The sequence below is a fragment of the Rhinolophus sinicus genome, chromosome 7, assembly GCF_057876585.1.
Source record: "Rhinolophus sinicus isolate RSI-liver-muscle chromosome 7, RSI-T2T, whole genome shotgun sequence".
Classification (NCBI taxonomy): domain Eukaryota; kingdom Metazoa; phylum Chordata; class Mammalia; order Chiroptera; family Rhinolophidae; genus Rhinolophus; species Rhinolophus sinicus.
In genome coordinates, this window is record NC_142507.1 from 54163816 (window position 1) to 54190234 (window position 26419).

The window sequence follows — 26419 nt, forward strand, 5'->3', positions numbered from 1 at the left end:
GGACGTCGACCCCTTGGGGGGGCGGGCATTATTCTGCCGGCCCCAGGAGCTACTCAGTCGTGCTGTGCTGGTGAATTATCCTCTAACTGTGGCTGGTTGGCTTTGCAGGAGGTGCTGTGGGGAAGAAGCTGCAGCATGTAAGTTGCTTGCCTTTGCGCTAAACAAGCCTCCATCCACCTAGGCAGCCTTCTCGCGCCTCTTCCTGCCTCCCCACCCAGAGCGTAGACGTTGTCCCCGCATTTCTTGCCTGCTGATTCTAACCCTAACTGTGCTTTACTTAGTAGCATGAAAAAGGTCCAGGGGAGGGCTTCCTGGCTTGGAACCTGAGTCTGGGAGAGGGCGGGGCTTATGCAGGGAGGGCCCTGCTTCTTATGCCCAAACTCCTTTTGCTGGAGTTCTGGCGTGGGACGGGGACACCAAGAACTGTGTTTGACAGGTCCTGGAGCAGCGGTGACTCCCGAGCCTCGGCTGAACTGTTGGGGAAGAATGGTGTGTTGGAGGAACAGAAGTCTCTACGTGAGTTAACCCGAGGGGCTGGGTGCTGGGACCCATCCGTCTACACCTACATCTAATTAATCGACTCAGTTTCTATTCAAGGGTGAAACCTGGGATGCCCTTGCTCCCATCAGCTACCATGTTTCCGTACAGGGGCGGGGGCGCCCCCCTGCACTGCCGCGGCTGCTCCAGCCTCCTGGCTTCCCTTTAATTCTTACTTTACCCCGTTTCACCCTCTACCATCTTCAAAGTGATCTTTCTAAACCCCAGCCGTGTCACAATCACCTCTGTGGTTGAAACCCTCCGCCCACTGCTCAGTGCCAGTGGCAGGTCCTCACGTGGCCTTGCCCCCTCTCGCCATGCACCCACGCACGGCCTGGCTCTTCCTGACCGCGTGTGGCTTCCCGCACCTCTCTCCGTGCCTATGCGAGTACTGGCCCCTCTGCCTGGGTTCCCTTCAGCCTCCCTCCTGCCCTTCCTCCCCTCCTCCACCTTAATTAACTCTGACACACAACACCCCTGGTCCTGACACTTCCCAAGAAAGCTCTGGATTTCTGCCAATGACTCTGTCCCCGGACCCTGAGCTCCGGCCTCAAAGCCAGTGATGTAACGCTGGGTCCCTTCCACAGCCTGGATAAGTGCTCGCTGAATGAGTGAGCACCGTATAACACTGTTCGTGAGGGGAGGACTGGTGTGTGTGCGCGCGCGCGTGCATATGTGTGTGTGTGTGTGTGTGTGAGAGAGAGAGAGAGAGAGAGAGAGAGAGAGAGAGAGAGAGAACATCGAAGAAAATGTGTTACTTGTCATATGTTCCAACTCCTCTGAATCTTCTAACTTTATGCCTTTTTTTTTTTTTCTGGCTATTTTTCTTAGGATTCAAGAAAAGAGAGACCGAGGTGTATATCGGCAATCTCCCTCCGGACATCTCTGAGGTACCCTACCCTCTGAGCAGCTGCCTCTTTTCTGTGGTCGCCCCCATATGACTTACTAATCTGCTAGTCACTGAATCTCACTGGTGTGTAAAGACATCTCAGAGCTACAGACGTGCAGGCGGTCACAGCTGGTGACGAGGCTGACCGACCCATCACGGTGTGTCTTGGACTTTTCCTGGTTTTAGCGTCCAGCTTGGTTAGCCCCTAAGCATCCCATGTTAGTCACCCCACTTATCACGGTGGGTGGATGGTGGGGCTGCAGTGAGGCAGCTTGTTTTTAGGAAGGGGCCTTATTAGGGTTCTGTGGTCACAGACGTCTGCATCCATTTCACTTTGAAATGAACCAATGGAGTCCGTCGGCTGCATACGCAGAGAGTAGAACGCAGACAGAGCCTTTTTGACCCCGGGAATCTTGCTGTCTATTCGGGGAGGTCAGACCAACAAACCAGAAATAATTACAGAACAACATACGTACTTAAGTTGTGTCGTAAGTGCATTTGAAGTACAGAGGACAGGAAAGCGGAATGTAATCTACCAAACTGAAGCATCCCCTGACTTTTACTGTCGAGCGTCTGCTATACGTAAAATAATGTGCTTGAACTTCAGCATAAAGAGAAATACCCTAGTCTTTGCACTCAAGGAGTTTAATCTTGGAAGAAAGATGAGCGAAACTGACTTTTGTGGAGACTCTGCTTCCTGCTAAACGTTTTCCAAAAATGTCCTGGTCTCCGTGCCCCCTCGCCCATCTTCTCTGCTCAAGTTGCACGTTATTCCCTCTGCACCGCATACTATGTTTTAATTATCAGGCTCCAGGAAATAGGGTAAAAGCTTCATTAGTGTGGTTTTGTTGAATACTTACAATTCTGGGTGGTGGGTGGTGTCTCCATCCTGGAGATGAGGCAGCGAAGGCTGTAGGAAGGGCCAGTGACTGGTCAGCCAGGAGTTGAATCCATGTCCAGTTGCCCCCAAGTACCAAGCCACATAATAAGACACGTAAATAACTCACCCTAAGAAAAGATGCACCTATTATGTTTTTATCTGACAGAGAAGAAAATGGGATTAGAACACAGAACGAAGCAATTCATTTTGACCCAATAAATGAAATCATGTTCAGTCAAAGGGGTGGGCTCGGGAGGGTCTTGGCACCTGATTTGATTGAATATGATTTCATTTATTGGGTCAAAACGAATTGCTTCACTCTGTGCTCCAATCCCATTTTCTTCTTTTTGTCAGATAAAAACGTAAAAATAGGTCCATCTTTTCTTAGGGTGAGTTATTTACATGTCTTATTATGTGGCTTGGTACTTGGGGGCAACTGGACATGGATTCAACTCCTGGCTGACCTCTGATTTCCCTTCCCCTCCTTGGCAGGCTGGTGTAACCTCTTATTTACAGTGAAATGGGTACAGGAGCCCCTACAGGTGGTTCCTGCAGTGCCCGGGGGGTAGGCAAGGCATTGGGAGGTCTGCCAGCTCTCTCCCTCAGCCCTGTGTCAAAGTCCAGCGCTGGGGTTGCTTGGCCTTGCTGCCCACACAGTGGGTGGGGGACTTTGGTCCTCATCCCCTCACAGGAAGAAGAAGCAGCCTTCTCCACAGTGCTTCCTTTCAACCTACAGACTCAGACCAGCCCCGTAAGAAAGACTTGAGCTAGTGGAGTAGAATTTGAACAGGGAATTTCTGATGATGACCCTAATGCCCCATCAAGAACACCTTCTTTACGCTGCGTACAAACCCACACATTTGCCTGCGGCAGTTTCAGGGTTGTTAGTAGACGATGAAAGTCTTGGAGCAGAGACAAAGGATGACTTATTACTCACAGCAATAACAATAGCCAGCATCTTTTTTTTTATTGCGATATAAATCACGTATCGTCAAATGCACTATTCTAATGTGTACAATTAAGTGGTTTTTAGTATACTCACGAGGTTGTGCACCCATCACCACTCATTCCGGAACATTTTCGTTACCGCCCAGATACACCCCACACCCATCAGTTGTCCCTCCTCCCCCCTCCCCGTCCTCCCAGCCCCCGGAAACGATTCATCTACTTTGTGTCTCCCAAGGTACAGCCTGTCTCACTACTTCCTTCCTCTTTATGGCTGAATAATACTTTAGTCCATGGATATACCACAATTTGGGTTGTTTCCACATTTTGGCTATGATGCATAATGCTGCTTTGAACATTGGTGTACACGTTTTTGTGTAAACATATGTTCCACTTCCCTGGGGGATGTACGTCGGAGTGGAATTACTGGGTCACATGACAACGCTGTGGTTAACTTTCAAGGAACTGCCGGACCATTGTCCAAAACAACTGTTCCATTTGACATTCACGCCAGCAATGTCGGAGGATTCCAGTGTCCCCACTTCCTTGTGAAAACCTGTCTTTTCACTGCGGCAATCTAGTGGATGTGAAGTGGTGGTAGCTCATGGTGGTTTTGACTGGCATTTGCTTGATGGCTCACGGGCATCTTCTCATGTGCTTGTTGGCCATTTGTATACATACCTTCCCTGGAGAAGTAGCTATTCAATCCTTTGCCCATTTTTTAACTTGATTTGTCTTTTTGTTATTGACTTGTAAATAAGAGGGTTTTTTAATATATTCTGGTACATGTGCCTTATCAGATATGATTTGCAAATATTTTTTTTCCATTTAGTTGTCTTTTCACTTTCTTTATATTATCCTTTGACATGAAAAAGTTTTTAATTTTGAGGGAGTCTAATTTTCTGTTTTCGGTTTGGTTGCTTGTGTTTGCTTTAGGTGTCCTGTCTAACAAACCACTGCCCAATCCAGCGTCACAAAGATTTATGTTTTCTTACAGTGTTAACACTTATTTAGACCTGTGATCCTTTTTGAATTAGTGTATGGTGTCAGGTGGGGCTCAATTTCATTGTTTTCCATGTAGATAGCCCTTCGTCCCAGCATCATTTGTTAAAAAGGCTCTTCTTTCCCTCATTGAATTATCTTGTCGAAAATCAATTGCCCATAAATGTAGGAGTTTATTTCTGGACTCTCTATTCCATTGATCTGTACATCTATTTATGCCAGTATTGCATTTGCTTACTATAGCTTTGTAGTGAGTTTTGAAATCTGTCACTTACTCTTGAATCCACGAGTGTGCTTTCTTCCCTCACCAGTTTTCTGAAACTGTTTTTGCTGACTGTACTCACCTACACGATGCCAGATGGATTGAAAACTTTCAGATGCCTTCTGTGTCCATAATTATGACAGAAGGGCAACCTGAAAACTCTCTCACAAGAAAATACTTGGAAAAAGAGGCTAACATATAAGAAACATCACTTTTTAAATGCATGCGAGGAGCTGAAATCTAAGAAAGTAAGGAAAATTGAGAGGGCACGAAAGAAGCAGGTAACTGCAAACCAGGAGTCTGGCCAGTGCCTTGGGTCTTTGCCTCAAAAACCAAAGGGCTGGGATTATAATGGCCATCTGAGGGTAGGACATGACACCTTGGGTCTGTGCGAGGAGGGTCGGTAACTGACGCCATTGCAAAGGCAAAATCTTGGAAGAGCAGGGCCCTCAGTGAAAGTGTGAACCACAAGCCCTTTGCTCACTGGCCCCGGGGTGCTGTTGAGGAAGCTTTTCTGTATTGGCCTGGAAATGGGGTGCTTGGGGCTAGCAATCTCCCCAAGAACACATAGCAATAGGTCTGGTTTTATGTGAATTGGGGTTTATATTTAACTTACCTGCATGGTCTGGGAACCTCAGGCTAAAAATTAGCCATTGATAAAGTGAAAAACCTAATTCATGAAGAAACCTTTAAACTGAGTGGAAGGAAACGTCCGAAATCGGATAAAGAGCTTCCACAGAAAATACCCAGAAAACATTTCCCTGGGGAGGGTATTTTAAAATCAAGCACAAGACATGAGTCCCTCTGCCACCTCTTCCATTTAACATTTTTATGGGCGGTCTTAGAGCAAGTGAGAAAAAAAGAAATGAAAGGTGTAAGAATGGGAAAGGAAAAAAAACTGTCATTACTTGCAGACGGTTGCTTAAGTCGAAAGCCTAAAAGAATCTCAGGTGTTAGAATTGTTGAGAATTAGCAGGGTGGTTGAATATAAAATAAATATACAAAAGACAATTTTATTTCCATACAAGGAGGTAGAAATCTAATGAAAGTTGTATAAGACATATATACGGAAAATTATGAGGTTTTATGGAAAGACATTAAGGGGAACCTAAATAAACAGGGAAATGCCGTGTTATGAATAAGAGACTGGTATTGTTATTTGAACCTGTTCCATATTTAAAGTAGGATGAAACAGGCAGTTAGATTAATGTTAGGAAAAGATTTTCAGTATAAGAGAAAAGATAAAAATAAGTAAAAACTAAGGCTAAGTGATAGGCATGTAGGCATCTGTTATACTATTTTCTAACTATGTCGAAAGTTTCCAAATAAAAATAAAAAGACACAAGAACATGCAGAAAAGGAGGCCCCACGGCCAAAGATGGGACAATTTATACATCAAAAATACTGATGACTTCATTTGACTAAAACTCACCGATGATAAAAAAGCAATCATTTGTAATGATGCCTAAAGAAGGGAGAAAGGAATAAAACTTGCTGGACGCAATAGAAGGTAGAAAGGCAACAGTTCATTAACGTAAAACTTGATAATTAAAAGGGAAAGAGTGTTTATGTTGCTTTTCTAACACACACTATTTTCAGGCAAACAACCCTAGTAGAGGAGAAAAAGTCCTTTACAGAGGAAGTCTAGTTCATAAATGCAGAAGAAACTATGGAATTAGAAAAGCATCACTTTGCAGACCCATAATAAAATCCCCATTTCAGATAGTGGTTAGGGTTGGTAAATTGATTAGGAAAAATATTGATGGGTAGTTTGACAGTGGAGGGGTCAGTCTGTCAGCATCTGGACTTGCTGATAAATTTAGCATCACTAAAAGTGAGACACCCACATATAAGCCCCCTAAAGTGATGCATTGTTATTGGGCTAGAATACCATCTATAAAGTATTCCAGCACGCGCACACGTGGTCATAATGTCATAATATCTAAATGCTCAGTGGCTAATTTCCAGTGTAAAGGAAATGGGGGGGGGCGGGGTACAAGGTCAAGTTATTAATAAATGCTATCATAAAGAAGCAGAACTCTGTGTACAGGACGGCTGACCTGGTTTCTAGAACCAGTCCAAGTCAGGGAGAAATTAAAGTATGGGATCGGATACAGATTGAAAGAGATTTAAAAAACACTTCAGAGAAGCGACAGCCAAATATAATCAGATATTGTTTGGGTGCTGATTTGGACAGAACAACTGAAAAATATTTTTGAGATAGTTGGTGAAATATACTTATTAGTTGATAAGAAACTATTGTTAATCTTCTTAGTTTGATAATGGCATTGTATCTCCGTAATAAGAAAATATCCATTTTTGAGGTATAAAGTATTTAAGTGTGAAATGACGTGATACCTGGGATTTGCTTTAAAACCCTCTAGCAAATGAGGGGTGGAAAGGTAGATGAAACAACTGTGGCAGGACGTTGATGGTTGTTGAAACTTGGTGATGGGTTTCAAGGATTCATTGTACCTGTCTACTTCTATGTACGTTTGGAAATTTTTTTAAAATCACAAAAAGTGAAGTATATCCAGCATCTGAGCATGTGGCATCACTCACCACTGTTCCCCTGACCCAAGCAGCCATCCTCTCACCTCATCCCTGCAGTGGCCTCTGGTTTGTTTCCCTTCTGTCCTTGATCCCCTTCAGTCCTGTCTTCACAGCAGCTGGAGATCCTAGAAGATGGTAAGTAGATCTCAGCGCCCCTCTACTTAGCAGCCTCCAGTGGGTCCCCCTGAGGCCCCACACGAGCTGGTCCCAGCAGCCCTGTGCCTGCATCTCCTACGCCCTCTCCCACCCTCTCCCTTGCTCACTCCACGTCCATCCTGGACCTCAGCCCTGCCCCAGGGCCTTTGCACTTGCTGCTCTCTCCACTTAGCATGCCTTTCTCTCAGGTGTCACCGTCTCAGAGGGCCCTCCCTGGCCCTCCCCCCTGGATTGCAACACCCCACTCCCGTCCTCTCTTACTTTAGATGTCTCCTTAACACTTACCACTATCGAACTTACCATGCACATTACTTACTCACCTAATTGACGATCTGTCTTCCTCAGAGTAGGAGGGGGAGGGGGTTTTGTCTACTCTGTTCACTGTGCATGAAACATTTTCTCGCACAGAAGAGACACTTAGTAAAGATTCATTGAATGAGTGAGGAATAAAGACAGTAGGTTTGGACAAGTTTTTCAAGGATTTTGTAATAAAGGAGAGCAGGAAAACGGTGGTAGCAGGAAGAGGACCTGGGGTCAGAGGTGTTATGTGTCTATAAGTCAGGTGGTAAATACTAGAGCAAGGACAGGTCCTCCATGTCGAGGGGCGCTCACAGGGATGTGGGGAGGCTGAGAGATGTGCTGGCGGGGTGTGGGCGATCCCTTTTGCTGGCTTCTGTCTGCGTGAAATAAGAATCCACGTTATCAGCTGTGCGTGAGTATGTATAGGACCTGTGTGTTCCTGGGTGTGGAATGGGGGCCACACTGCACACAGCTGGACCCGGAGGGGAGACTGACCTGCACCCCCCAGCAGCGTGCATTCTGTCCTCACCTGTGCTTGGAGTTGTCCAGCTGCTGAATTGCTGCTGGTCTGATGGGCATGGCTTTGTTTAGCATACAGGGACCTTAACCTACCTGTCCGGCACCCCGTCCGTGGTCCATACACACTGGTGCCATAATTAATAGTCGGCTACAGATCCCATACCTGCTGTTTGGGGTCGTGATTGATCGAAGGGCATGTGTTGTTAAGTGAAATAGGTTATGAAGCAGAGGTACAGTGTGACCCCATCATGTTTGCATAGACGTGCAGTGCTTATGTTTTGGGAGTAGAATTATAGGTGATACTTCTAGGTTGCTTTTCCGTATGTTTAAATGTACCTATAATAAACACTTAATGCTTTTGTAATTTAAACAGTTCTAGTCAGTTTCATTCCATTATTTAAAATGAGATGTAAAGGACTCCCTAAGGGGCCGGAGGCAATTTTAGCTTAATGTAGCAAGCCTCCTTCAAATCTATAATTGATCAAGACATTTTTAAATAAAATTAAACTATAGTCTTATCTGCAGTTTTGCTTTCTGCAGTTTCAGTTACTCGCAGTCTGAAAATATTACGTGGAAAATTCCAGAAATAAACAATTCATAGGTTTTAAATTATGTACCGATCTGAGTCGCGTGATGAAACCTGTGCTCTCACACTGCGGACACTAACTTTTATTTTTATTAGTTATTTTTGTTACTTTCTTATTTTGCCTCATTTATTTTATCTTAGGTGTGTATGTATAGGAGAAACCACTATATATAGGATTTGGTACTGTCCACAGTTTCCGGCTCCCAGTGGGGGGCTTGCAGTGTATATTCTGTGGATGAGGGGGGCCAACTACTGTATTAAGGGGCAGAAAAGAAAGTCGGAGGGCGTGTCTTCAGATGTGAGGCGTTCTTATCCACGGGTGGAAACAGTAACGGCATCTGAGGCGGGATGACCTCACTGGTAACATTGATTGAGGTCCCACGGATGTAAAGGTGTTGGCAACTTTTTTGTTTTTTTAGGTTTTTTTGGTATTTGTATTTGTGTGTGTGTGTGTGTGTGTGTGTGTGTGTGTGTGTGTGTGTGTATGTGTGTGTGTGGTGGTGGTGGTGGTGGTTCTTCTCTCACCCTCAAGCACATTTTATGAAAACTAGTACTTCCTGAATCTGCTTGATAGTTTGTGACCTTGACTGCATGTTAAAATCCTCTGGAGAGCTTTTAAAAAATATCAATGCTTTAATCCCAACCTCAGAGATTCTGGTTTTGTTCATCTAGGATGGGCCAGCATTGCGTTGGTAGTTAAAAAAGGAAAAAAAGTAACTCTCCAGCTAAAGCTTATTTGCAATCAGCACTGAGAACCACTGCTGTGGAACAAGAGTTGGTGAACTTTTTCTGCGAAGGGTCAGGTAGTCAGTATTATACACTTTGCAGGTCATGTGTCTCCTTTGCCGATATGCAACTCTGCCACTGTAGCATGAAAGCAGCCTAGACAATAAGCAAATGAATTTGTGTGGCTGTGTTCCAATAAAACTGTATAAAAAAGACAGTGGGCTGGATTTGGCCTAAGGCTGTGGTTTTCTGACACTTGCTCTAGAAGATACAAAACTATTAAAAAGTTTCCTATCTTATTTTAATAATGGCAAAAGCTGGAGAGAAGAAAGCTGTAGTTTGGCATGATACAATGAAAAGAATATCGGATTTGAAGTTAGAAGCGCTGGTGCAAATCCTGACTCGTACGTGGCTGTGCAACCTTAGGGAAGCCACTGAACCTCTCTGATCCTTATTTTATGCTTCTGGGAATGAGGACAGTAATAGTGGGCATTTCACAGGCTGCTTTTAGAGATCACATGGAGTAAGGTAGATGAACGTGCTTTGTAAACTGGAAATGCTAAGCTTGTTCTCACCAATTGCAATTGCTTGTAGCTCAGCCTCTTTGTGGACTCGTGTGTAAGAACCATTAAATATTTAAAAGTAAAGCCAATTAGAAAAGGTGAATGTAAATGTACCACAAACATGAAGACTGAGAAGAATGAGGTATACATAATGCATTTCTGTTTTCCTCAGCCAACAAAGTAACTTGAGATTGATTAGAAGATTTGTAGGACTAGTATACACTGTTTTCCCAAGATAGAATTTTCTAGGGACCTATGGGTTTTCATCATGGTGGTGGCATTCACAACTGCAGGGGGCTGCTGGGGAAGCCGAGGAAGGAGGGTGTGGAGAAGTGCAGGTGGGAGCCGGGCGGGAGGCCTGTGAGGTGGGGTCGGTGGCAGTGATTTTCCATAGCGGGCGGGCCGTCCGGAGGGAGTGGGAACAGAGGCATTAGGGGAGGCGGCTCTTTCGACACATTTGGCAGAAAAGAGGAAAGATAGGGTGTAGCTCAAAAGGGCATCAGGGTTCGATGTTGCCTCAAAGAAAGTGGGTGGTGTGTGTATTGAGACAGACGAGGACGCCTGGCAAGCAGAGTGGGGGCCACTGGGGAGGGAGGCAGCCTGCGGGCAGACGGGGAAGACTTGAGAATGGGTAGGGGGAAGTGTCCAGGAAGGGGGCAGGCGACCCTATCCCTGGGCGCTGCCGGCCAGGCTGCAGTGAGGCAAGGGGGCACGCAAGACTTGCATAGAAGGTGGTGGGTGGGAGCTGACCAGAGACACATGTCCACTCTCAGGGCGCTGCCCACTCAGGCTTCACTCTGCCCCATCGGTAGGACGAGCCTCGTGTATGTCCCGCCAAACTAGGAGCTCCTTGAGTGCAAGGCTAATGTTGAGTTCACATCAGTATCTACTGGGACACTCAGCGTAAAGCTTGCCCGGAGCACGTGTTTGCTGTAGGTCTGTTGAAGGCATGAAGAGAGAAATGAAGGAAGGTTTCTGTGAACACAAGACTGAGTCGGCCACGCATAGGAGGTTTGGTTAAAGCAGGCCACAAAACCTGGCGCCCACAGCAAATCACAGACCTGCATTAAGTCTGTGTTCAGTGGCTCACAGATTAGCTGGTGGGAGAGCAAAAGCCCTGAGACCCGGCTGTGCGTGTTGTCTCTGGGTCTCTTTCTCTTCTAAACCCTGCCCTTCTAGGAGGATCTTCGGAACCTTCTGAAGGACTTCAGTCCGTTCCACGTGCACAAAGTCCAGAGCGGCTGCAAATGGTATGGACGAATCTTTGTTTTCTTTGGGAAGTGGCTCCTTTCCTCTTGGTCCGTTTTGTTGATGCACTGACGTTGCAGACTAGCTCATCAGCTCCCAAATCCATACCCACTGTTCCTTGGCAAAGTGACACCTGGGAGACCCCTGTTCCACATTTAACCTTCTGACTTGGCAGCCAATACTGTTTTGTGCATACAGCCTTGGTTTAGGAGTCCAGAGACCTGGGTTTAGTTTTGGTAACATGTCCTTGCTCTGTGTTGTGATAGGAGGTAAGTGACCTTACCTCCCTCAGCCTTTGTTACCGCTGCAAACTGGACCTCCTCATATTTTCCCTTTGTTATTTCCAAGGCGGTAACAGTGCTTTGAACTTTGGCGGGAGTCATATGAAGGAAGCCCAAAGCTGGAGCCATGTGGTGTATAGTGACAGTTGGCACACGTCTTCTGATCCCCAGACCCCCAACCCAAGCCAGCCCCCCACTTGCTTGTGTATCTGGAAGCGCCCTGCTCTATGGCTGCAGGGGAGGGAGAGAGGAGACTCCCTGCACTGGGCTTGGCCCCCCTGCACCTCTCCCCTGCATGTGCTCAGAGCTGCCCCTCTCCTGACTTTCCAGTTTTGCATTCGTGGATCTGGGCTCTGTGCAGAAAGTGGCGCTGGCGGTGCAGGAGCTGAACGGGAGGTTCTTCCACAAACGAAAACTGTACGTGAATTCCAATAGAAGTTGTCCCAAGAGGACCCCTGACGTGGCCAAAAGGCCCCGGGAGCTGCCGGTACGTGTCCCACCTCTCCGTGCTCTGGTGGCTTTACGCTCCTTCTCCAGAGCGTGGCCCACCTGGCTTTCTGTCCATCCTCCTTCAGTCTGGTCTCACTGTGGAGGAGGCGGGGGCTTGGGTGAAATCAGGCCACTGTTATGACCTTTAACAGTCAGGGGCAAGATCCCGTACAGGAGATTTGGAGTTTTTAAGGAGGCCTATGTCCTCAGAAAAGGCACATTCTCAGAAGCCCTGACCACTTTTCTACAAGCTTTCTTGTAGAAGACGGCAAGTCATGGCCTTAAATGCAAAGGAGGCTGGGAAATGTCGTTTTTCAAATAGGCATAGTGTTGCTAAACTTGGGGTTCTGTAGTGAGGAAGGAGAGAACGCATGTTGGCGGGCAGGTAACAGGGTCAGCTGTCGCTGGAGAAGCTGAGAGGTGGGTTGGAACCACCACAGTAATTGTCAGAGGTGGCCCCCTTGCTTGTTCCAAACGACTTTTCTTCGTTTCTCTCTAAACCTTAGCGTTTTGGCGAGCAGACTGTCACATTGTACTACGTACTGACCTCATAGCAGTCACCTACCACCATTTTCTCTGCCACGCCCTTTGATTCACTGATACCTTCGGTTTCTGGTTCACTGTCTTTCTCTCCTGTCATCATTCAAATTCAGGGTCCATGTGAATGGCCCGTCTGAGAGTCTGGACCATTGTATTTTTAATGATCTTTTCTTGCATCCGGTCACAGTTTCCCGTTCCCCGAGCTATATCTCAGACCTTGTCATTGCTCATAACCGAACATCTCCAGAATATCCATTTCAGGCATCCTGTTCTGTCCCTCCCCGCTTCTTTGCAGCTCTCTTACTCTAGAAGAGTGGTTCTCAAACTTTAATAGCATCAGAATCAACTGAAGAGCTTGTTAAACAGCTTGAGCCCCACCCACAGAAAACCTGAGTGAGTACGTCTAGGGCGGGGCCTGGGAATTTGCACAAGTGCCAGGCGGTGCTGGTGGTGCTGGTCCTGGGACCATGTTTTGAGTAGCAAGTGTCTAAAGCCCAATGATTAGACACATTAGGACCCTCAATCCACTGCACCCACCATTTCTTCACTATTCAACACATTCTTGACTCCCTCTCACTTTCCTACTTAGCTGAGATTCCATAGTTATAACTACCTTCGTTCAAGCGTCCTTAACTCCCTTAACTCACTAGCTCATATCTTGCAAAACTCCGCTCCCAGTTGAACCCAGCCCTCTGCCTGTTCTGAAGCTGCCCTCTGAGCTGTTGAAGACGTTCACACCACCTTGTTAACTGGTCTCAATATGTGTTCCATCACAGCTTTCCCACTTCCAAACTGACCTGTCTTGGAATTCTCTAATCTTTTCTGCTATGCCCACCCAATCTGCTACCGTGTTTCCCCGAAAATAAGACCTAGCCGGACCACTCACTCTAATGCATCTTTTGGAGCAAAAATTCATGTAAGACCTCTTATATTAAGATGCATTAGAGCTGACGGTCCAGCTAGGTCTTATTTTCGGGGAAACACAGTATTAAGCCCATCTAGTGAGTTTTCATTTTAGGTAGTGTATTTTTCAACTTCCATTTAGTTATTTGTTTTTCCATTTCTCTGCTGAAATCTTCCATCTTTTCACCCATTGTGTCTATCTTTTCTTTTACGTTCTTTAACATATTTATGATAATTATAAAATCATTTTCTGCCAGTTTCAATCATCTTCTGGGTCGTTTGTGACTCTGCTTTTATTGACAATTTACCTCCTTGATTATGGGTCAAGGTGTCTTTATAAATATAGTAATTTTTTATTGTATGTTGGCTATTGTGAATGTTATATTGTAGAGATTTTATATTATGTTCTCTAAATAGTGTTGAATTTTTTTTCTAGCAAAAATGAAATTACTAGCCAATCTTTTCATCTTATTCAAGTTGAGTTTTTTTTGTTGGGATTGGTATACTTCAGTTGGAGGGTTAGTTCTTGGACAAAATCCTTTTCCTAAGCCTTGGCTCTCCAGGGTCTCAGGAGAGGGTCTCAGGTGCTCACCAACGTCTCTCCACTCAGGCTGGTTGGAACTCCGTTGTCTCCCCAGCGCCATGAGACCTATGACACCTGTGTCCCTCTCCGCTCCCTCTCCCTCACCCCCTACTGTGGCTTTTCTGTCGAAGGCCCTCCCAGAACTTAACCCTGCACACGGTCAACTCAGGAATCAACCCAGGATCTGAGAGGAGCCTCTCAATTTCTGGGACTTTTCTGTGGCTCCTTCCTCTCCGATCCCCTGTCCCACAAATTCGCGGCACCCAAACTCTTTCTTATCTGTGCTTCTTCTGCCCAGAGAGACTGCTGCTGACTTTCCAGCTCTGCTTCCCTCTGCTGTGGTTGGAAAAATGCCCCAGGCCGAAGGCCAGCGTGATTGTGGCCTCACCTCCACCTCTGTGTGTTCCTTTTCTCAGGCAAATTGCCCTCTGCTGTCTACTATCATTAGTCTATGCCAGAAGTGGTCAGTTCATGTATGTTGTCCAGTGTTAGAGTTGTCTGGGGTGGGGGAGTCAGTTCAACAACACTAGAAGACGTTGTTGTGGGGCCCACCTTGCTTCCTTTTCTGATGGATGTGTTTTCCCAGGAACATACATTGGAAGCAAGTAACCTAAGTTTCTATACATTTGGAAATTTCAAAACACATTCCTGAGTAAGCAACACATAGGTCAAAGGAGAAATCGTAACAAATGTAAAAATACGTAGAGCTAAACAATAGGAATATAGTTTCCAGCAAAAGTTGTGGGATACGGTGAGACCAGAAATGGATAGTATTGAATGCTTAAATGAGCAAAGATGACAGGTTGAAGATCAGTGAGCTAAGAGTTGATTGAAGAGGTCGATAAAAAGTAAAAATAAACCCAAATAGAGAACAGACGGAAAACTTTTAAAATTTTAAAAAGATTTTTTTTAATTTAAAATTTGTAAGCAAAGCTGCAGTTATGTGTCAGTTATATCTTAATAAAGCATAAAAAACAAAGCTACAATAGAAGGTATTAATGGAAGGTATCAATAAAGCCAAAATTTAATTCTTTAAAGAGATTAATGAAATAGAAAAATCTTTGGCAAGATTAATCAAGAAAAAATGCGAAATGGGCATAAATTAATATTAGTAATGAGAAAGAGACCCAGCAGGTTCAAACAAAAGATAATGTGGTAATAAATTTAAAAGTTGAAGACATGGACACATTCCTTAAAATATATCATTTTCAAAACAGAGAACCCTGATAGTCCTATAACCATAACGTAGTTGACTGATAGTATATAATCTTCTCACAAAGAAAACTCCAGGTCCGGATTGTTTTATAGGTAAATTTTACCAAATTGACAAGGAATAGAAAATTGCAATAATATAAATTCTTCCAAAGAATAAAATCAGAAAGATACTCCCTAGTTCATTCCGTATGAGGCCAGTATAACCTTTATATCAAACCAGACAGAACAGCATAAGAAAGAAAAATTGCAAGCTGGTTTCCCTCATGAATACACACACAACATTTCTAAACAAAATATTGGCAAGATAAGGTCAATAGTGGCTAATGATGGTTGTATATCATGACAAGTTGTTTTTTTCCCCCCAAAATACAAAAGCAATTTACTATTAGAAAAACTATAAATGTCTTTCACTACCTTAACAGATTAGAGGATGAAAACCATATGATAACTTTGAATAGACACAGCAAAAGCATTCAATAAAATTGAGCACTAATTTATGATTTAAAAAATAAAGATTCTGAGCAGCTAGAAGTCCAGAGTAGAATAAAATTTGTTAAGGCATAAAGAAAAAGACTAGAAGGATGAGTTAAAATTAAGAATTTATCATCTTGAAAGATAGTATGAAGGAAGATAAATTCAAGCTGAAAACGGGGAGGAGATATTTGCAGTAATATGACCAACAAAGGATCAGGAAAGGGGTCCACAGACTTTGGCCAGTGGTTCCGATGCTTCTGCCCCACTGCCTGTTTTTATGCTGCTGGCAAGCTGAGGATGCTTCCCTGCCCCCCAACCAACTACACTTTATATTTTGAGATCATTTTAGATTGACATGCAGTTGTAAGAAGCAATACAGAGAGACCCCTTATCCTCTTTGCCCAGTTTCTCCCATTGGTGACGTCTTGCAAAACAATATCACAACCAGAATATTGACGTGGATACAGTCAAGACACAAAGTATTTCCATCACCAGCAGGATCCCTTATGTTGCCTTTTTATGGCCACATACACTTCCCTCCCATTAACCCCTGGCAACAACTAATCTGTTCTCCATTTCTATACTGTTGTAATGTCAAGAATGTTATATAAATAGAATTACGCAGTGTGTAAGCTTTCAGGCCTGGCTTTTTTCACTCCGCATAATTTTTTGGAGATCCATCCAGGTTGTTGCATATACCAACTGTGTTCATTCCCTTTTAATGCTGAGTGTTACTCCATGGTTTGCTTAACCATTCATCCATTGGAGGACAGCTAGATTGTGTCCAGTTTGGGGCTATTACAAATACAGTTGCTAAACATTCATGTACAGAGTTTGTGTGTTTCTTGGGGATAAATGCCCCAAACTGCAGTTGCTGAGTGGTATGGTCGTTGCACGTTTACTTTTCAAAGAAAGAGCCAAACTTCCCAGAGTGGCTGTACCGTTTTACATCCCTGCTAGGAATGTCTGAGGGGTTCTCGGCATCCCCTCCAGTATTTGATGTCGCTGCTTTTTATTTTAGCCATTCTGAGAGGTGAGTAGTGATACTGTGGATTAATTTGCATTTCCCTAATGCTGATGATGTTGAACGTCTTTTCATGTGCCTGTTGCCATCTGTATATCTTTTTTGATGAATTCTTTTCGTTCCTTTGCCCATGTCCTAATTGGATTGTTTTCTTGCTGTTGAGTTTTGAGAGTTCTTTGTATATTCTAGGTACTAGTCTTTTGTTGGATATGTGGTTTGCAGATATTTTACTCTATAGCTCTTTTTTTTATCCTCTTATTACTGCTGGGTGGGTGTGGAAGTCCAGACTTCCCAGGGGGTCTCTACTGACACCACAGGCAGGGGCGGTGGCGGAGGGGCTGGTTTTATACTGGTTCGGGGGTGAAATTCCTGGCTGCCTACTTGGCCTCCTGTAACACGGGGTGGAGGTTTTGGGGTGACTCTTCACACCCTCATGAGGGTGAAAGTCTAGGCTCCCTGCTCGTCTTTGCTGGTGTGCACGGACGTGGGGCCATCTTTGTGTGTGCATGTTTAGCTAGAATAGAGTGGTTATTGTCTCGAAGCTTCCTGTCACGTTAGGCGGGGGAATCGAAAGAATACTATTTCAGGACACATGAAAATCATATGAAATTCAAATCTCAGTGTCTGCAAATAAAGTTTTATTAGAAAACAGCCCCACGCATTCATGTCCTTATTGTCTCTGTCTTCGCACATTAGCAGAGTTGAGTAGTTGCGACAGAGGCCAGCGGGCCGCCAAGCCTGAAACCATCACTCTCTGGCCCTTTATAGGAAAAGTGTTCGCCTCTGGATTCAGATCCAGAATATGTTGGAAGAGCAAAATTAAAAACTCCCAAAAGTCAATGAGAAAAGGAAACAACCGGATAGAAAATTGGGCAAGAACTAGGAGTAGGCATTTTATAGACAAGGAGGCAAAAAAGCCACCAGCTGGTGCCCTCAGGCTGCAGTGTTGGCCTTTCCCATAAGCCTGCGCGGCTGGCTGGTCTCGACGACACCCAGGCTCGTGGGGTTTGCCACCACCTGCTCCAATGAAGGCAGCCGCCCCTGGTTTTCATAGCTATGCCCACCCTGGTAGGACTGTCAGCGGGAGGAGCTGGGCGTGGGGGTGTGAGAAGCTCCAGACTGAAACAACTGACTCCCACTGTTTGTCTCCAAGGACCCGTGGTCTGTTGTTATTGTTTTTTAATAGACGCTCTCAATTTTTTTATATGCTTCTGGTCAGTTTCCAGAGTCCTGAAATGGGTTTTTTTTTTTAAATTTTATTGGGGAGTATTGGGGGACAGTGTGTTTCTCCAGGGCCCATCAGCTCCAAGTCCAGTCGCCGTTTCTTTCAATCTTTCGTTGTAGGGGGCGCAGCCCACCATCCCATGCGGGGATTGAACCGTCAGCCTTGTTGTTGAGCCACCTGGCCGCCCCGAAACGGGTGTTTTTGACAATTGCGTCAAGTTTTACCATTGCTTTCTGGGGAGAGGATTTATTAATTGGAATATTTTGTAGTAAAATTGTTTTAGAGAAGAGACAATTAGAGGATGAGCTTCGGTGGTTTGCTTTTCTCACTTTTCTCACTTCATCCAGGTCTCCTCAGCTGTCACTTGACCAGCTGGCAGCAATGTCCCAGGACACGGAAGGAGACTGTTGACAGCTGGTGATTGATCTGGGCCACTGTGCTTGTGGCAACAATAGAATTAATTAAATCGGCTGCTTGGGCCGACACTGAGATGCCGCCTTGATCTCGGTGGCGTCCAGGTGGCCACTTCTGGGCTCCGCACGCGTCCTGAGAGTGCAGGTTTGTTTTGGGGTTCGGGCCTGGTATGGTGAGAATTATGTGGCTTTTCCTCCGAAAATTTCACAAACTGTCAAAACGGGCTCGTTATATTTATGTCTCAAATCATTAGGGAATAATAATTAGGCCAGAAGTGGTTTCAAATGTCTCTGTATCAATAACAATTTTTAGCTTGAAACCGCTGCTGATAATTGCTCCTCGGGTCCGTGTTTAGAACAGTCCTAGGAGCGTCGGAATAAAAGGCACGTTCTGTGGTTGGGAGAGGACAGTTGTTTGCGCTGTCACTTTGCTTTGTTGTAGGGACACGGGGGTGGGGCAGAGGGTTTCCCGTGGAGGTTTGCTTGGGTCTCATGGCCGCCAGTGGTAGGGAGCCCACTGGTAGAGGGCCCACTGTAGGCTCCATTCTGATCGGTGCTGCGGGAACTCATTTAATGACGGGAGGAAGTCACTCATCCTGCTCCCACTTACTGAGCACCTACTGGGTGTCGTGTCCTGGACAGACGCGAGCCCAGCTAAATCTTCACGTCAGTGCAGATGGGATTGGTGGTACAGGAGGAAACCCAGCCTTCGAGAGTTCACAATTCGCCCCAGGTCATTCTTCCCCTTTCCTTCCATTTATCCACTAACCCATCCATCCATCCATCCATTCAACATATATATGTTTACGGAGAGCCCAGTAGGCACGCAGCCCCATTCTAGGCCCTGGGGCTACCTCGGCGGTCTCGAGGTAACTGTCAGAAGACCAGTGTGATTCTTATTCTCATGACTCTTATATTCCAATGGACAGAGACATACAGTAATCCAACGAATAAGAAAATGCCAGATAACACGTGCCAGGCAGAGAATTAAAATGAGGTGATGTGATGCAGCGTGAGAGGTCTCTTCTTTCGATGGCCCTGAGGGAGGCCTCTGTGAAGAAGTGATAGATCAGAGCGTATCCTGCGAAGACGAGAACGTTCCAAGCTGACACCTGCCAGTGCCCCCACGGTGTGACGGGGTGGGACGAGGGGAGCGTGGGCAGAGAGGAGCCCGGCGGGAAGGAGGGTCAGCTCGTGGCAGCCACAGTGAAGACTGGGTTTGATCTGGAGCCACAGTGGGAAGGCATTGGAGGGTTGTAATCGGGAGTGAGGTGACCTGATTTTTGTTCGTAAGAGATCACGTCTGCTGGGTGGCGACTGGATGTGGGGGCCAGTGTGACAGCAGCACTCTTTGCACACTTGCTATGGTCCCAGAGAAAGGTGGCAATAGTTAGGACTGGGGTGGTGCATGTATAGAGAGGGGTACGTGGGTTCTGGTGTTTGGAGGAAGACGTGACTTGGCGTGATGACGAGTTGGACACGGGGAACGAGATGAACTTGGCCTGAGCCACTCACTAGCTCTGGGTGTAATTTACTCGCATTGAGGAAGCCGGGAGGCTCTATTTTAGACACACGGCCTCGTGGCCTCTTAGCTGTCCTGTGAAGCGGGCGTCTCCGTATTTGAATTAAATTCCAGAGAGCAATTAGGGTTGGAGATGTGGAGTTGGGAGTCTGCCGTGTACTGTTGACTCCTGAAGCGACAGAGCTGGAGGTGACCGTGGAGAGGGGTCAGGGGAGCAGAAGACCAGGTCCTGTCCTGGGGTATGCCGGCATTTATTGGTTGAGCTCATGTAAAGGGCCAGCCAGTGAGAGAGAATGAAAACCAGGTGCGTGCCATGTCCGGAGAAGTGTTTCTGGAAAGAGGGAGCAGGTGGGACACCACAAGTCAGTCCAGAAACGAGACCATGAGGGCTCGGTGACGTGACTGTCACTGCTGACCCCCTGCAGAGCCGTTTCAGGGAGGCCCGGCTGGAAGGGATGACGCCAGGTGTGGAAGTAGAGAGAACTCTCAACAGGACTTGGAAGGAAGGGGGCAGAGAAAGGTGACAGCTGGATGGGATGCGGGGTCCATTCCAGGGCTTTACAACCATGCATAGCAGAGCGTGTTTCCTGGTGGGAGACGTCCACACGGGGTGCGGTGAGGGAGAAGGGGCATGACCGCAGGGCAGCTGGCCTTGACAAGGTGAGATGGTACGAGACCCAGAGCCAGCAGAGCAGGTACACAGTGGCCAAGGTGACAGGAGGGATGACGCGGGGTGCATGGGGGGGAGTTTGGTGGTTTGCAAGGTGAGAAGATGAGGGACCCTGGTGCCCCTGTGTCCAGTTTGCCCCGATGGAGACGCCCGTTCGCCAGGTTGAGGTGGGCTGGGGGCGCGGTGGGTCTGAGGACAGCATGAAGTAGTCCATTCAGAGAGGAGAGGAAACAGGAAACTCACTCGGGCTTGTGGTGGGACTGCAGCATCTGTCCACATGGCAGTGGCGGCCAGACGTGTTTCCCGAGTGGGCAGCGGCCAGAGCAGGGCCCTTGGGGCCTCTAGCTGGGTTGAGGGTTTTCCTGGTGAGAACGGGGCACAGGGAAGCCCGCGTGACTTGGGGGGCTGCCGGGCCCTAGTGAGGCGCTGGTGCCATACCTTCCTGTTTCCATGCAGCCCCACACCCAGAGTAACCATTTGCACTTCCTCCAAGAAGTGCCAGCAGGGACCCCCCAGGCTGAGCAGCCCTGGGCTTCTGGAACCGTAGCCCTGACGGAGCTCCCCTGCAGCCCTCCCCCCGACCCCGTTTCTGAGCATCTTTTCTTTGCTTCGCTCAAGATCCCAGCGAGAAGGGAGAACGTGGGTGGGTGTCCCCAGTCAGCTAAAGCCCGTGTCAGCGCAGGGGCTGTTGACACTGTCTCCAGGTCCACCTGGAGTGACTCAACTTGTAAATCAACAAAAGTCAACACTGCCGTGCCTAAGTGACACTGTTCCTTTTTCTCCCAGGTTCTGCAGAAGGCTCCCCGTCCAGGATCGGCCAGAATCACCGGTGAGGCCCGACCTGCCATCTGTTCCCAGGGCGTGTCTTTGCAGCTCTTGACTAATTCTCCCAGCCTCCCTTCCAGCTTTGTCCCGTTTACCCCTCAGTGTAGCAATGATCCTTTGTTCTAGGACGCTTTCTTGACTAACGACTCTTACCCAGCACACTCTCCCCACCTGAGGATCTAGTGGCTGAGAATGGAGGGATGTGGCCTCTTGGCCCATCCTGTCCTACCTCTGCGGGTGGGACCAGGGCCTTGGGGGGAGGGGGGGACAGCTCTGATGCCTCCACGACTCCATCTTCTGCTTTCCAGCTTGTACACGGTTCATCCCTAAAACTCACAGTGACGCCCGGAAGTCAGAGACACCTAGGACCGCCGTCTTTGCAGTTCCCATGGAAATGAGGTTAGCGAGGTGTGGCGAGGCCACCAGAGCACATGGGGACAGCAAACATCAAATATCGTTGGGTCCCTAGGGGATGGGGGAAGGGGGAGGGGTGGTACCAGTGTGGGAGTGAAGTTTTCAGGAACTCCTGCGCCAGGCTCGGAGGCTGTGACCCACAGGCACCTAAAAGTGTTTCCATAGTTGTACACTGAAGGCCTGTGACTGTCCCCCACCCTGGACGCCAGATCATCGTGTCCCCATGTTCTGCTTTAGCAGTGGACACCACCTTTAATGTCGGGGGCAGAGGGAGGGCACCAGAATCCTCTGAGTTCAGATGCTACAGGATGAGTGGTTTTGGTTTTCTCAGGGCAGCAGGCTCACCTTGCTGGCCACATGCGACTTAGGTGATCAAGTTATCGGAGTGGGTGGGTGAAGTTTGGCACATGTTAGACACAGGGAGGCGTGACTAGGGCATTGGACAGGTGTCCTGGGTTGGGGACAGCTCAACGTGTTGTGTGGAGGTTCCGGAAGCGCTTGGCAGGCTCACATCGGACCAGCAAGGGCTCTGGCCCATCTCTCCCGGGGGTGTCTCTGTTTTGGGGACTGCCTCTTCCCAAACTCTCCCACCCTGCACCCCTGCGTTAGGCACGTGTCTCGTCCCCATCTGGAAGGGGTGGGCCTGACCCTCCTGCTTAGGGTGGCTCCCTGGCCTGGGCCTCCGGGACAGGTGTCAGCCACATCCTTCACTCCGTCACCTTCTCTGTGTGGCGCTGCTCATCCCCAGGGGACCCTTCCTCGTGCTGCTTCTGAGGGAATGCTTCCGAGACCTGAGCTGGCTGGCCACCATCTGGAACGTCGGCGGGGAGGTCGGGCTGCTCGTGACCAGCGTCGTCCCTCAGACCCCGTTCTTCTGGGCCATGCACATCACGGAGGTACGGGCTCGTTGGTGGCCCTCGGTCGTGGTGCCTTCTCACCAAGCCTTCCTGGGGTCAGCGTGGTGACGGGCCTGGCAGGGGTGGCATCCAGGACGACCCTGCTTCGGTCTCGTTCTCTGTCCCACCTCGTCATACCTTTGGTTCCCTTGGGGCAGATGAGTGGTGCTGGCGCCGCGGGTGACACCTGCAGCGACAAGTATGGCGTGATACAGGCAGTGACCCATTGTGTGTGTGGCATCCCCAGACCCTGCAGGAGAACATGCAGACGCTGTTTGGTGCCCTGGCCGTGGCCGAGGAGCAACAGCCCTACCTGCAGCCTTCAGTCGTGCAGCGCGGGACCCGTGGCCTGGCCGAGCATCACCTGGGCGATTACGGGTGGGCCTGGAACAGGTGTGTGCCAGGCGGGGCCCCTTCTTCCCTCCTCCCGACTCTGGATTCTCTCCTGCTCCTTCCTCTCTCGAGATCTCTGATCATCATCACTTCCCCACCCAAGGAAGGGGAAAAGCTAAAGGAACTCTGCTTCTCGTAGCCTTGACCTTGAAGCCCTGTTTGTCCAGGATGGGTGGAACAACCCTCCTTACCCCCTTTCCCAACCCCCGCCTCCGGGCAGGTGCTGGGTGGTGGACCGCGTGGACAGCTGGGCCGTGGTCATGTTCATCGATTTTGGCCAGTTGGCCACCATCCCGGTGCAGTCCCTGCGCAGCCTGGACAGCGACGACTTCTGGGCCATCCCCCCTCTGACTCAGCCCTTCATGCTGGAGGAAGGTAAGACGCCCTCCGGCCTGGCCCTGCCGACTTCAGGCGCAGGACACTGCCTGCCTCCAGGACCTAGTGGGGCGTGGCGAGGGCAGCCAGGCCTCGGTGCCTCCAGCTCTGTTCGTTGGCTCTCACCCGTTTGGGGCATCTGCCTGCCCCTTGCCAAGCCACCTCTTCACTGTTAGTTTTCACACCTGGGTTCTGGGCCCCAACAGGTGCTGCCCCAAAAGCTGAGCTGTCTGGGTGCAGGGAGGGAAGGCAGGCGTCTTACGTCTTACCCCTGAGCCGGAGCCGCTCAGCGGTCATGTTTTATGCACGAGTTCTGCTGGAGATTTTATTGGAAAAGGGTTCTGTAACAGAAGAAAACTGGATTTTGAAAACCAGTGGTAGGTGTGAGAGCACTGGACTCAGGGTCTTCTGACGGGGCCTCAGATTCCATGTCCTTGGAATGGAGGGGCCCCTTCTCAAGAGTGAGGTTAGGTGAGTTGTGAAAGGATGAAAGAATGCTTTGGGGGATCAGAAGGAGAAGCGGAGGTGAGCGCACCGGCACCCGTGCCTGCCCTCCCCAAGGCTCCTTGGGAGGCCAGGGGAATGGTGCCCAGTGGTCAGGGGCGCCACCCAGAGGTCACCTTGGGACACTGCATGATGAGGCCCCCTGCTGCCCAGATTGGGACTCACACCCCTGCCAAGCTCCGGAGTTCTAGGCTGGCTGAGCCTGACTGCTTGGGTATTGGTGGGTACCCAGATTAGGGGAGCCCCCTGCCCCAAAGGGCAGCTCCCAGTCTGTCCGAGAGACCAGAGTGCCCAACCCAGATACGGGGGTATGCTCCGCTCCCGTGTGGACGTTGAGTCGGCCCTGAGAGGGCAGGCAGGTGTCTGTTCAGTGTCCTCCCTGTATGATGTGGAAAGAAAGGCCCAGAGAAATGACAGGAGCTTCCTCACGTCTCATAGCAACAAAATGGCAAAGCTGGGGATGGAGCCAAGGTCTGGGGCCAGGGTTTGGGGTGGGGGCAGGATGGTGGGAACTGAGTGAGGGCAGACGTGCCTCCGTCCAGCATCTGGACGCTGGCTCATCCTGCGAAAGCGTCTTTGCCGCTAACCTGCCTTTCTCCAGCCCAAATGCGCAGAGCAGGGTCGAGTGAACTGTTTCCTGTCCCCAGATTTTCCCATTAGAGAGTGTAAAATCCCAGATGCCTGTAATTATTTTAGCGACAGTAGTGATGCCTCCTCCTTGTATATGCTCTCACTGCGCCCTCCCTGCCCCCCAGCATTTATCATCTCATTCTGTCCGGGCAGCCGGGAGCGGAGCGGCACGGACTCGCAGAGACTTGTTGGTAGGGCTGGTCTGCCGCCCCAGCAGTTTCCTGCAACCCTGGCCTCTCGTTCCCTGCCCCCCACCCCTACCCCGCCACCTGACCCAGAGCCTCCAAGGTTTTGTCGTTTTGTTTTGCAGGCATTTTGAGTTCATGTCAGGTGATCAACCGCATCCTCAAGGGAAAAATCACTGGTACTTTGAACTTGGAGGTAACTGCCCCTTTATCTCACCCGGCCACTCTCCCTCCGCGCCCACCCCAGGGGTTTCAGCTGCAGGCCACTGCCGGGCCAGGACCCCAGGACCCGGCATTCCCTTAGAATAAACCAATGTTATCCGTGGCTCGAGGGGTCGGGTGGCCTGGCTGGGGGCAGTCCTGCCTTCCCACGGAGACTTTCTCTTTCTCTTCCAGTCGCACATCCTGAAGTTTGAAGAGTTTAAATAACGTGGCTCCCACCGGCACGTTCCCTGCCCTCTCGTCTCCCTTCCACTCTCGAGGCCTTGGGGTGACAAAGGCCACACTGGTGCCCTGGGATCGATTTCATTCCCATTTGCTTCTACCCTTAGATCGCCTCTCAGAAAAGAGTGAAGTCTGTTTGTCATGTGTCTCCCGTTCCCCACTCAGCATGACCATTGGAACCAAACACAGGCAGCTCCCACGCGGTCGAAAGCCTCAGGTGGCTGTGTATTTCTCTCCTGATGCCAGTTGCTGGGGAATGGAGGGGCCCAATGCTTCGTTTTCCTGGCATTCCTGGCATCATAGAATCAGGTGGGAGCATTTCACCAGTGAGCCAGCACCATGGTGAATAAATGTTGGCATGTTGCACGATTTTGGGGTGATGGACTGCTGTCTAGCCAGCCTTCCCAGCCCTGCCCTTCTAGCCACGGGGAGGCTGTGCACGAGGCAGGTAGGGCCCCACCCTGAAAGAGCTTGTTTCGTTTCTTCTAGCCTTCTTAGTGGAGGGAAGAAAATTGATTCAGGATGGTATGGCTGTGATTTTTTTTTTTTTTTTTTTGTAATGTCATTTGGACCCGACACTTAAGGTCGTAAGAGAGCATTAGGTGTGACAAGAAAAGTGGAGGACGTTCCTGTCACTTCTCTGAGAATGGGTGGTGTTCAAATCCCTTTATGTCAGAGGAATGTGGACCCCCCATTATTTCTTTAAATAATTTATTAGAGCCAAACTATTTAAATAACTTTATTTGTTTCATCCTTTGGTAGATGAGAAAAATACATTACAAAATACATTGTACAGAGGACAGCTCACAGTACACATTACTAAAAACACAATCTACATTTCCGCCAGGGCTGGTGATAAGCTCAGAGAGAGCCATCGAGGCCATCGAGCAGATCTCAGCTCCCTGGAATGAGTTTTGCCCTCGGGTCCCCGTTTTATCCGACCTCAGCATATATTAGCACCCATATCAGGTGGGTGTGGGGACTTAGAGCAGCACTGAGGACGCTGAACTGTCTGTTGTCCACCTGAAGCAACAAGATATTAGTCCCTTGGAAGACGACGAGGGAAACGACCCATGGGAAAAGAGAGCATTCAGAACAGCGAGCTCATCCAGGCTCCCAGGCAGCTGTCCCCAGTCGGGGCTTTCTAAGACCAGCTCTTCGCTCCACCACCCCTGGCCTGTCATCGCTGTCCCCCAGTCTGTAGGCATCGTCTGTCCCAAGAGTCTGTGTCAGCCGCACAGCAAGCCT

General features: G+C 48.5%; 1 protein-coding gene across 1 annotated transcript; it reads left to right on the forward strand.

Annotated features, from left to right (window-relative positions):
- Positions 1-25540, forward strand: TDRD10 (tudor domain containing 10). The gene is made up of 12 exons (XM_019711893.3): positions 1-137; positions 437-516; positions 1369-1427; positions 11098-11168; positions 11778-11934; positions 21292-21334; positions 21639-21729; positions 22493-22640; positions 22888-23033; positions 23254-23408; positions 24853-24923; positions 25124-25540. Coding segments are annotated over exons 1-12 (1056 nt in total). The 5' UTR covers positions 1-135; the 3' UTR covers positions 25157-25540.
- The last annotated feature ends 879 nt before the right edge of the window (positions 25541-26419 follow it).